At 43.2% G+C, this 12,498-nt stretch overlaps 1 protein-coding gene across 1 annotated transcript in view; it reads left to right on the top strand.

Moving 5' to 3' along the window:
* NRXN3 (neurexin 3) overlaps nt 1-12,498 on the top strand; it is a 1,463,404-nt gene that overhangs the window by 427,685 nt on the left and 1,023,221 nt on the right. Inside the window, exon 4 of the mRNA XM_034993352.1 lies at nt 8,671-9,109. Within this exon, the coding sequence (XP_034849243.1) occupies nt 8,671-9,109 (439 nt within the window). The remainder of the gene's footprint in view (nt 1-8,670; nt 9,110-12,498) is intronic.

Below are 12,498 nucleotides of genomic sequence, written 5' to 3'. Positions count from 1 at the left end.
TGAAGGGTTTAAGTGGGGAATGACATGTTATCCTCAGGGAAAATAGTGAGATGATTAGAATTATTTCTAGTCCTTGGAATAAAAATAACAGTAGATTCCTAGTGAATCAGGAAGGCACATTTTACATTTTGTCACCTTTCCAATCAAACTGCTAAAGGCTTCCTTTCTACTCTAATGCCCCCCCCCCCCTTTTTTTTTTTTTATTGCAATTGCATAATGTCTGTATTTTTAGAGCTTTTCATAGTCAGGTACCACCTACTCATCTGATCTTAGTTCCTCTGCTCTGTGACATGTAACTTTCACTCTAGTCAGGTTGGTGCCCTCATCAAATATTCTAAGACAGAAGGAAATGTAGGCGTTCACTAGGTAGGTCGTTTAGTACATAAGTAAATGCAGGAACTTTGAGAGTACATTTATTGAGCCTCTCCTGTGTGCTAGGCACTTTGCTAAACAGTGGTCATGCATTGGCTACCACATCAGAAACACATAGGCTCTGTGTTTATGAAGCTTACAGTCTAGAGGACCATGACAGTGCCATTCTTGGAAAGCAGAAGAAAGAGAAACACAATCCGGGTCAAGTTTCTGATCAGCGGCCCTTGCACGTTCACTAATTGGAGTGACAAATATGTCTCACTCCAATTCTGGTGTCAAATATATCCTCCCTTTAAGCACTTTCCCAACATTTTCTAAGCATGAAGTGGCAGGGATTGTACCTCCTCATGTTCCTTTGTATTCCCTACGGTCTAGAGCTAGAAGTAAAGTGGTTATTTGACACATTCACATGGATTTTGCTTCCAGTATTTTAGTGTAGCTAATTTACATTACGTTGGCTTTGTGTTAGAGGATAACTAACACAATGGAGAATGTTAGGATGGAGAATATGTTCACCTCAAATTACATCTCTTAGTGATTGGTGGTAACTTCCTAGAGCACTGCCTTGAGGAGAATTCTGAGACTCCATCTGGGTTGAATGGGGGCAAGAGAGTAGGATAGAATCAGTTAGCAATGAATACCACATGTGAGGAAGGAAGAGTAGAGACACATATTTGCCAACATGGTTCTTGCAATAAATGAAGTCTTTGTAGTATCCCAGAAACCCCCACAAACTTGATTGGCTGGAATTTTTTTTTATGGGATACATGAACATAAGGCGGCCTGTTCCTGATCAGCCTTTTTAACTGAATAAAGTCCTCAAAAGTTCTCTTTCTTGAATAAAATTTAGACCTTTACTGTGATTGTATTAAGGGTTGGAAATCTTTCTCAACATTTTAGTGTCTCCATCTGTAACTGAGCATCAACCTATTATTTCCATTTCACAAAGAAGCCATCAGATAAATATTTGTCTAAGTCTTGAGCACAAGTGGTAATGACCTGTATTATTAGCAAGGCTCTTGGGCTGGAAACCATGGCTTTTTGATTCATGAGGGCAGAGTGACTGGCCCACAGCTTTCTCTCTCTCTGGTTGACTGGATGCCCAGGTGACTGGATGCTTTTTTCAAAATGTGGGAGGGACTGAGGACTTTGGTGATTCAACATCAGCTTGCCTGGATTGTTTCTGTCATTCCAGCTTGCCTTATGTCCCTTGTATCTTTTTCTGGGCACTCTCTTACAAATGGGACCATAAATCAGAGATGATAAACTGAGGGTCCCTTGTGAGATCCAGCTTGCCGATATGTTTTGTTTGACCCACAGAGTGTTGGACCACTCAGCATTTAAAACATTTGATTAATTGTCAACATTCTACTACTGTCTTTTTAAGCCTGAAACTCAGTTCCCATTCTCTACTTCGGGTGCTTAGTTTTGATCTTTGGTGGATCCTGACCACTGTTCACAGAATACAAAGCATGAAAATGGTGGTATCCATGGTATGTAGCCGTTGGGGCTTTGGGCCTCAGGTTTGATGTTAGCTGCAGCTCAGCAGGCAGAGTTCGTTCACTGACCCCTGTTAGCAGGACCATGGATGCAGATGTGGCCCCAGCCATGCCAAATACTAGGCTCTTCTGACTTTGGAAGTGAGGAGGACCATCTGCTGTCACATTTGTATTTGGATTTCACTGTTGGAGTTCAGTCAGTGGTACATTCTGATAGAAGATGTGAATGATAATGAATCCTAAATCTGTGCATGTGTATGGTAGGGCTGTGTGTGTGAGAGAGAGAGAGAGGAAAAGGGAGAGCAAGAGAAACAAGGAATAGCCACCGTTAGGCATTTATATATATATTATAAATGCCACATTAGGCAATTGTGTATATATATATATATATATTTTATTTTTATTTTTCTACTTTAGAGTTTCTTAAATCCAGTCTGTCACTAGTTTGAGCCCTGTCTTTTTTTTTTTTTTTTAAGATTTTATTTATTTATCTGAGAGAGAGAATGGGAAACAGAGAGCATGAGAGGAGAAGGGTCAGAGGGAGAAGCAGACTCCCCGCTGAGCAGGGAGCCTGATGCGGGACTCGATCCCGGAACTCTGGGATCATGACCTGAGCCGAAGGCAGTTGCTCAACCAACTGAGCCACCTAGGCACCCTTTTTTTTTTCTTTTGAGCTGACAGTCACCTTAGAACTTATCCTCAGAGAAAATCTTTTCTTCCTAAGATTGCTTCGTGCCAGGCTATCCTGTCTGTTGATTTAGTTCTGGCTTTTCACAGAAAATAACAAAATTAATAGTTATTTGTAGATAACTATTAGATAACTACCATTTGTTGAGTGCTTATTATGAAGGGCCAGGAACTGTGTCGAGTATTTCTCTATACAACAGTATTATCTTCTTTATTTCTTACAACCCTGTGAAGTGAGACGTGCTGTCCACATTTCTACAGTGAAAGACTCTGAGGCTGAGACATGTTAACTGTTTTGTCCAAGGTCACATAGCTGGTATGGGTGGAGCAGGACCCAACCCCAGTCAGTGAGACCATGGAGCCTGTTATCTTAACCACTGCCCTGCCACTTGAGTCCAACATCTAATTTAATGCAGACATGAGCATTTATTAAACACCCGTACAACGAAGTGCTAGTTCAGATTTTAAAAGGGGTGGTGCATATTTTTGCTGATAGGGTGTTTGGGGTCTCTTGAAGAGACAGGACCTGTGTTTATTTAAAGAAAACAAGGTTGAGTGTTTTGAGTGACAAAGGAGTGGAACAGTCAGTTCATTGGGAGGAAGTCATAGCAGAACAGAGATATCAGTTGCTTGAAGGACAGAGGGGAAGTAGGGCAGAGAAAGCAGGATGTGTGATTCTGTGGAGACCCTGGAAGCCAGATTCTTTCAAAGTGCTTCTTATTTATGTTTTTACCCTGAGTAGGAATGTTACACAGTAATAAGATTAGCCTGAACATTTCTCTAGAAGCTGCTCTATCCTGGAAGCTGAAGAGAAAAAGCTCATTTTATTATTATCTATTGTCAATGGATTAAATTTGGGTGGGGGATAAATATATCTTTGTCTTTCACTTGTTGAATGTAAACTGTTCCACACATAAGTATAAAGCTGAAAGGCTTTATTGGGATTTGTAGTCAACACTGTTCCATATCAAGGCACCATGACACTGGTTCCTCGCTATTCTGTTTTGTTCAGCCTAGACACTTCAGAAAGTGTCCCCCAGCATCCTGAATTTCAGATGTCCTCCACTGACCTGGATCAGAGCAGTGGTGCTCAGGCATGAAGTCACGGACCTGTAAATGATGGTCTTAAAAGCTGATCTGGTGGTTTTTATTGAAATTGTCCTTTATGTAGACCCACAGAGGGTTGAAGATGCTTTAAAAACAAGAGGGGGTGGGGCGGAAAGCCCGGTGGTATTCTCCTATTCTTGCACAGGAGAAATAGTACCAAGAGGCCATCTGGACACTGAGGGTACAACCCCACATCCCCTCATTCCTTGTAGTTCCCTTGCTGGAGTGCAGAGAGATGTGGCATTTACAGCAGAATGCATGGAAACTTCTTCTCAGGGAGCCAAGCAGAGTGGCCTAGGAAAAGATGGAAGAGAGAGGAAAAGAAGCACCTCTGTGAGGGGGGACTGTCTCTACCTCTCAGATTTATTCTCATGGACCTGCCATATAACTCCAGTGCCATAAATGAGTTTAATATACAAGGCACATCATGTAAATTAGAAGAGTCCCTCCTTTTCCAATCAGGGCAAGTGGTCTGGGCAATAGGAAGACAGCTGCATCACTGGCGGGCAGTAGAAGGGATTCTAAGTTTGTCAAATGGTGAGATCAGCAAGGACCAGAGTAGCCAGAGAGGGACTGGAGTGGGTTTGGCTATAGATCCTGGTGAAGGGGCATCAGGAGAGGAAAGCACAGTAGTCTGGGAAACGTGGTGAGTAAAGATGCAGAAACCCCCACACTTGAGCTCAGACAGAGGCCTTTGAGGTAACTCCTGAGTGGGGAAGGATGGGACATACCAGGTGTAAAGGGCTTCGCATATCAGGATGGAGCTGGGTGTTGTTTTGTGCTTGACTAAGGGGTTTTTGCTTTATAGGTAAGCATGGGCCACAGGAGAACCTAGAAACTGCCATCCCCAGAGCATGACTCTGCCCCAGTATGGTCACAGAGATCTGGGTTCAAGTTCCAGTTTATGTCCTCAATGGGCTGAGTGATCTGGAGGCAAGGACCTGTCCCCTTTCTGTAAAATGTGGCTAGGGCTACCTAATTCACTTGCTTACCATCTGGCACATTGTAGATGCTCAGTAGATGGAAACTATTTTTTATATTGTTCCCGCTCTCATATCCTGCCTTAGTCCTGATATCGGTCCTGTGTGCCTTTGTATCGGATTCTGGAGGCATCGAAGTAATGGTTTTTCTGAGAGTCTGTCTTAACTCTGAAACTCTGTCCTCAACTGTTTTACTCCCTGACCTCCTAGGCATGAGCTACAAGTCCAAATGGCAGTCTTTACAAGCCTGTGTGTGGGGTAGTCAGACCAGCTTATCATTCTTTGTGACTCTGTCTCTGCCACTCAGTTTTTGTGACATCTTCCCTCATGGGGAGCCTCTTCCACTTGTCTTTAATTGGTCCTTGTTGGGGCAGCTTGTCAGCCAAGCTGCTCTGTCACTTGACACCACATCTCTTCCTCGTTCAGTTATCAGTCAGGGACTTTCCATTAGCTGAACAGAGAACATGGTACTAGATACTAATTTGCCTTGTAAGGGGGTCTGGCAGAGTCTCTTGCCTCCATGCCCTACCCAAGGCCCTGGTACCTTACTGCATGGCTGTGGTCCTGGCCATGGTCCTGCACCGGGCAGGTGGGGAAGGGAAGGATGCCAGCCATGGAGCTTCCCAGTTGAGTACCACCAGGCTACAAGACCCCTGTCCTCCTGTCCCTTTCTTCTTGGTGGGGGTTCTCAACAGAACCTCAGGTCAGGCCCCAGGCAGTTTCTGACAGTATGCCAGTGCCCCTGGAGACAAGAGTATGCTATTATTTCTTCTTAGGTTTGTGTACTAGTGTAGAATTTTCTGTGTTCTACCATGTATAACATCCCTCTCAATCTTGATAATATCCCTGGGGGAAAAGGGGAGCTGTTCCTAGAATAGGTTTCCGAGGTTCCTGTCTTTGGAAATGGGACTCAGAGAGGTAAGGAAGGTGAGGAAATGCCAGATAAATAGACAAGTAATTTCCAGGCTGTGGAGTAGAGAGCTCACCTTCAAAGAGCTTTCGAGGGAAGTCTGGTTATCTTTCGCCAGTTTGTGGCCCTGATTCTCCACTGTGTCTCTCTAGAAACCTGCATTATAGTGATTCACCTCTGGTCCCAATCTCAGTTGTGTACCTTTCTCAATGAAGAGCCCCTCTTCACAGTACCCTGCATCCCTTTATTTTTATTTTTTAAAAAGATTTTATTTATTTATTTATTTTGAGACAGAGAGAAAGAGAGAGAGAGGGAAGGATTGAGCAGCGAGAGGGGTAGAGGCAGAGAGAGAATCTTAAGCAGACTCCCTGCTGAGCACGGAGCCTGATTTGGGGCTCGATCTCAGGATCCTAAGATCATGGCCTGAGCTGAAATCAAGAGTCAGATGCATAACTGACTAAGCCACCCAGGGGCCCCTACCCTGCATCTCTTTAAGAGGCTTTTTCTTTTTTCTCTCCTGCCTCTTGTAGGGATGCCTGAGTTCTTTATCCATTTATTATTCAGTGGAACGAGGCCTCAGTATGCCCCCCTGGGATGAGCTTTTGTTATACATTAATAATTAATCTTAACAAGCAGTTCTAGTCATAGGCATTTAACTGAATGCAGAGAAAGCCAAAGTTTGTTTATGACAGAGAGATCTCCCATGCTGGGGCACAGTAGTGGGGCTAGAAAGGGGGAGTTGCCAGTCATTAAACTTGGTGTCTTTTCTGGTTCACTGGAGTGATCGATTGCCTAAAGATCTTGCAGTATTTCTTCTTTTCACGCAGTCAGTCCAGTAGTGCTGAGATGAGGAGTTCAGGAAGCTGAACTTGCACGATTTTCCATGTAATGTTAAAGATGAGCTTCACAGGTGCTGCTAGTGGGACCTCACTCCGAGTAGCCACAGTGGTAAAGCATGTGGATGTGAGAGCCCAACTCCCTGGGTTCAAGGCCTGCTCTGCCAGTTACCAGGTGTTATGACTGTGAACTGGTTCTTTAACTACTCTCCACATCTGTTTCCACATCTGTAAAAGGGGAGAATGGTGGTAGGTGTCTCAAATGGATGCTGTCAGCATCTGATGGGATGGTAGGCTTTAGATCCTTAGCATGGTATCTGGTAGTAGGTGCTCAGTAAATATTAGTATCATTATTATTTTCAGTGTTACTACGGTTAGGCCCATTATCAAGGTCATATAGTAGGTGAGGCATTTTCAATTCTTTGTCATTAGTTATATATTAAAAGGCCAACAGTTCTGCTCTACTCTGTCCTGGTGATGGGGAAGAGAAGGGAAAACGATTCTGTAGCTGGATGTTAGGGATTAAATGATTTGTACTGGAACGACCCATCCATTTACCTTTTTATCACTGAGATGGATTGTAAGATTTATTTTAGTATTTAAGTTTTGTTATTTTCCTGAAAATGGAGATGGTAATACAACCTTTTTTGGGGTCATGGAAAGGATGAAATGAGACTAACAGCTACATCACCTCCCCACAAAGTAGCTGAGATTTCTATGCCCTTACTCTGTGCTGTTCTAAGTGCTCAACATGTATTAACTCATTTCCTCCTTGCAAAATAATTTACTCCTGTGTTCCCAATTTTAGAGGAGAAAAGAGATCCAGATAAGTTAAAAAACTCTGCCAAGGTCACACAGCTCATAAGGTGGTGGATGGATGTGGGACTTGAGCCCAGATCCAGATCCTGACTTAGAATTTGAATAAGATAATATAAAGCACATAGCAAAGTGATTGCCATAGTCAATACTGTAATGTTAGCCCCCTTCCCTTTCATTTTTTTCCTGTTTATTGGAAAAATGTGACGTTACTTAGAGATCAGAGGACCGAGACCCATCTCAGGGCACTGCAGTCAAAATTCAGTTCTAAAAACAGCAAAACCTCTTTGAAATTCTAATTTGGGGAAATATCATTAATCCCTGCTTTTACGTGGATTACACCAAGTTTCAAAAATCATAATAGTTTTTTTTTTTTTTTAAAGATTTTATTTATTTATTTGAGAGAGAGAGAGAGAGCATGAATGGGGCTCGGGGAGAGGGAGAAGCAGACTCCCTCCTGAACAGGGAGCCCGATGTGGGACTTGATCCCAGGACCCTGAGATCATGACCTGAGCCGAAGGCAGATGCTTAAACAACTGAGCCATCCAGGCAACCCGGTTTTTTTTTTTTTTAGTGTTTTAGGGTGTTTTATTCTCCTATCCTGTGTATATGGAGGGCACATACAATATGTGAAAAACACAGATCTCCTTCCCCACCAACTCTTAACACTTAATCATTTTCTTTCAGTAATACATGTGCACGGTAGAAAACAACAACAACAACAAGAACAACAATAACAACAACAATACAACAGGGTACTGTGAAAAGTCAGTCTCCTTCCCATTCCTGAATATGAATCTGACAAATCCACTCCCTGTGACAATTTTATAGTTTCTTGTGTTTCCTTCCAAAGATGTTTTATGCATTTATGAATATATATACATATAACACACGTGCCCCCCCAAAACACACACACACTTAACACAATGATAGTGTAGTGCACACTTTTATGTTCCTTGCTAATTTCACTTAACAGTATTTCTTGGAGAACATCCATGTCAAAACCATGTCAAAAACTACTTTGTTTTTAAGGACTGCATGATTGTCCATCATGGGAAGTACCAGTCTTGTTGATGGTCTTTTAGGTTGTTTCTGGTCTTTTACTAAGTATACTTCAGTAAATATCTTTGTATTTAAATATTAGTATTTGTGCAACTCAGTTTCTCTTGATTTTTATTTGCAAGCTGATATTGTATAACTTTCTGACAACACAAAAAATTGGCCAGAAGGAGACAACACAAAAGGAATAAAATAGAAATGTGGGGGCTTTTTTAAGGCTTATGTGCACCCCAGAGGTCCCTTCCAAAGCTTTTTCAAATGCTGTATCTCACTTTTCTCATATTGTTTCAGACATATTGTGTCCTGAAGCCTCTTCTTGGGCCTTTTTCCCTGGTGCCCAGTGAGCAGGGGCTGGTAACTGTTTGCAAGATTGATTCATATGGCACTTGTTTGGCTTTTGACAGGTTGTTTATAAGAATAATGACATCCGCCTGGAGCTGTCTCGCCTGGCCCGGATCGGGGACACCAAGATGAAAATCTATGGTGAAGTTGTATTCAAGTGTGAGAATGTGGCCACACTGGACCCCATCAACTTCGAGACCCCAGAGGCATATATCAGTTTGCCCAAATGGAACACCAAACGCATGGGTTCCATCTCCTTTGACTTCCGCACCACTGAGCCCAATGGCCTGATCCTCTTCACTCATGGCAAGCCCCAAGAGAGGAAGGATACTCGGAGCCAGAAGAACACCAAGGTGGACTTCTTTGCTGTGGAACTTCTCGATGGCAACTTATACTTACTGCTTGACATGGGCTCGGGCACCATCAAAGTGAAGGCCACTCAGAAGAAAGCCAATGATGGGGAATGGTACCATGTGGACATTCAGCGAGATGGCAGATCAGGTAGGAAGAGGCACAGTTGTGATTGAGAAGAGAGGAAAGCTGCAGCTTTTCAGTCTGTTTCCCAGCTTTATATTTTTTTATTTTAATGTTTATGCTTGCATGCATGTTTGACTCTTTGGCTGTTCTCTTTAATGGTTGTTGTAAGATTATGTTTCTGAACAATGTATCTGTCTCGTCGACAGTTCACGTGGTCCTCCCTTCCTTGTCACTTGCGGCACAGCCGTCTCAGTGATGGTTCCAAGGCTCTGGAGCCACACATGGTTTTACAAGTAGCATTTCCACTCCTACCAAAGAGGCTGTCATGTCACTGGTGTGATGTTTTTTTTTTCCCCCCTTCCTTTTCTTCTCCTTTTTCTCATCACCATGGAAACACAATTATGACATCACAGATGCTGCATTATGTGATTACTCTGTAGGATAAGCTTCACTGTGCAAGAGTTTATGCAATGCCACACCCTTTAATAATTGGCAAGAGTCATGTTGCAGGGAGAATTTATGACAAGAAAGAAAAAGGCAAATTGATTTTTCCTGAAGTCATGTTCAATTTAAAGCCTTCCTTTGGTGTGAGAGCCTATATTTCACTCTTTGCTCAGACCTCACTAACTCTTCCTTCCTTTTCATAACCTTTTACATTTGGTTTAAATGGCTTTGTTTGTTTCTGCAGCCACAGATCAAACAAGCTAGCCCCAGGCAGTACATAGCTACCATGGAATGGTAACAAAGAGAGGGAGGAAACACACACACACACACACACACACACACACCCACACCCACACCCACACACCCACCCCCCCACACACACACACGAGTCTGGAGCTTTTGAATGCCTGAACAGTCTGCTTAGCTTTCTGTGGACCATGTGGCAATGAGGGTCACATTCTGTGCCATCAGGAAGGACATTTCACCCGGAATAGTAACTAGAGCTTTTGGATTTCACACGGATTTCCTGATTCTCCATTTAGGTGGTGTTATACTCAAGAAGAAGGGTCTTGGCTATGTTTGCTGTATTTTTAAGGATTCTCTCTCCTGGGAAACACAAAAAGTCTTTCATTTGAACATTTTCGTGTAGGTGCATTTGGCCACTAAAAAAAGCAATAGGTTCCCTCAAAAGGCTGCAGCCAGGAATGGCTGAGCTTTCTGGGGACGGCTTTTCTGCATAGTTCCACAGCCAGAGGGATGACGGAGATGGGCAATGTTGCCCTTAGGAGGAGCTGGATGGGTTCTGCGTAGAGGGCAGACGGGTGGCAGATTGCAGCCCTGGCTGGTTTAGCGCCCAGCAGGATGCTTTATTGATTGTCTGAAATCTAATCAGAACCAAGAGGCTTCAAATTAAATGTGCTTGTTGAGTAAGAATGAACAGTTCATGCTTTTTTAACAGACAAAGACACAAAAAACGAATTTCTCTGGAGGCCAGATCTTTTTCTCTCTCTTTCTAAATTTATCCCTACAATGTCAGCAGGGGCAGAGCCAGAAAGGTATCCTAAGATTATAAGGGAAACACTTCTATTCATTTTAAGACCATGTGTTTTGGGTCTCTGGAGTTCCATTATGGTTGATGGGTGTTAGGATTGGCTAGCCTAGACCTGACACAGCTTAAAGGTTACCTATCTGTGTCACAGGCAGCTTAGAGCAGGGGAAATTGCCATGTGTTTACTTCTGTTTATTCCCAGCACTGATTGCTTTTTTCAAGTGGGGCAGTTATTTGTTAGAACCATCAGTAGACCCATCTTTGACAAACCTGTCTGGATTTCAGAAGCCTGGAATTTCATATCTGGTAGCTATAGCATTGGCCAATACTGATACATTTGATCAAAGCCTATAATAATTTACTGAGTAAACAAATCATTGTCTTATGAACGCAGCATAACATAAAATTTTACTATGATCTGTTAAACTTCATTTCTTCGCGAGGGTATTTTCTGGTATGTTTTTGGTTACGAACCTGTACCAGAATGAAGAGTTACACAAATACCTGCCTATGCGAGTATGGGGCCTCCTTCCTTGCTTATCCTGAAGAATGACATGGGAAAAGTATGGTGATCACTCCCCAGTTGGGGGACTGGTTCTTGAAACTTGATTAAGTGCATTCAAAACAGTTGTGGTCACGCACTCAGAGGATGGATTTCCCTCAGGATGTATTTATGGCTCTAACATTTAAATCCACTCTGTTGCTGTCCTTATTTGGCAATAGCTGCTCCTCCAGGTTGGGGATCAAGCAGCTCTGTAGGCTTGTGGAGGGTAGAGAAAGCAAGCAGTGTAGGAGGAAAGGAAATGCAAACCTCAGCTTCCCCAACTGTGAAACAGTGCACCTGTTAGCTCCTCCCTCATGAGATTGTTGTGAGGATCGAGTCCAGAAAAGCACATACAGTACTTAAAATGGTGACCAGGACATAGTTATTGCTATGTAGGTTTCTAAAATTTAAAAAAACGAAAACGCAAAGCCAATTTCTCCAGGGGAAAACCTCAAGGATAGAGTGGGGGAAGCGTGTGGTTGGCATAACCCGCCCAGAGGCCCCTAATGCTGGCTTTGTAATTTATAGTGTACTTCACACTCTTGATCTTATTTGATCTTCTTGGCCCTTCAGACTATCCCTTTCATAGCCCAGGGGACTGAGACTCAGGCAGAAGTGAAGGCTGCTTGATGAATGGCAAGACCCAGGTATCTTGGTACCCATAAAGCACTTTAAGAATACTAAATAAATTTAAAATTTCTGGTGTCATGTTCAGATATCACCTTAATTTTACAGTTTCCTTGATTTTACAGTTTAGGAAAATGGACTGTAAAGTAGCTTGGGGACTGGCCTCGGGTCAGAAGGCCATTGAGGACTGGAATCCCAGTCCCCAGTTCCCAGGACAGGCTCTAGGTTTGCACAGTCTCATCGATGGGTCCATGACCCTACTGCTGCTGGGCCTGGTCTGCCTCTGATCTCGTCTCCTGCTCGCCCCTTGTGCCCTCCCACTCTAGCCACACTCTGGCTTACCCCAGGGCCTTTTTAGGTGCCATTCCCCCTGCTGGCACATTCTTCCCCCTGGACTTGGCCTGGTTGGATCCTTTTCAACATTGTGGTTCTATCATACTTGTCACCTGCCTAGAGAGGGAGGCCTTTGCTGACTGTACATTTTAAAGGAGAACCCACAGGCTGCTACCACCCATTTTACTCTCTTCCTAGTACCGACCAGTACCTAATTTCTTTTGCTTATTGAGTCATTTGTTTAATTTCTGTCCCTCTGCTCGGGAATATCAGTGCCACAAGAGCAGAGACGTACCTGTCAAGTTCATCTCTGTGCCCACCAGTATACCAGAGACACAGCAGGTATGCAATCCATCCCTGTTAAATGAATAAACAAACATGTTCCAGTTGAAATTTCTCCAAGCAATGCTCCAGGGC

This window comes from Mirounga leonina, unplaced genomic scaffold (genome assembly GCF_011800145.1).
Source record: "Mirounga leonina isolate KUSES-001 unplaced genomic scaffold, KU_Mleo_1.0 Mir_82, whole genome shotgun sequence".
Taxonomy (NCBI): domain Eukaryota; kingdom Metazoa; phylum Chordata; class Mammalia; order Carnivora; family Phocidae; genus Mirounga; species Mirounga leonina.
Note: the sequence above shows the minus strand (reverse complement) of the source record. Positions and strands in the feature narration are given on the sequence as shown.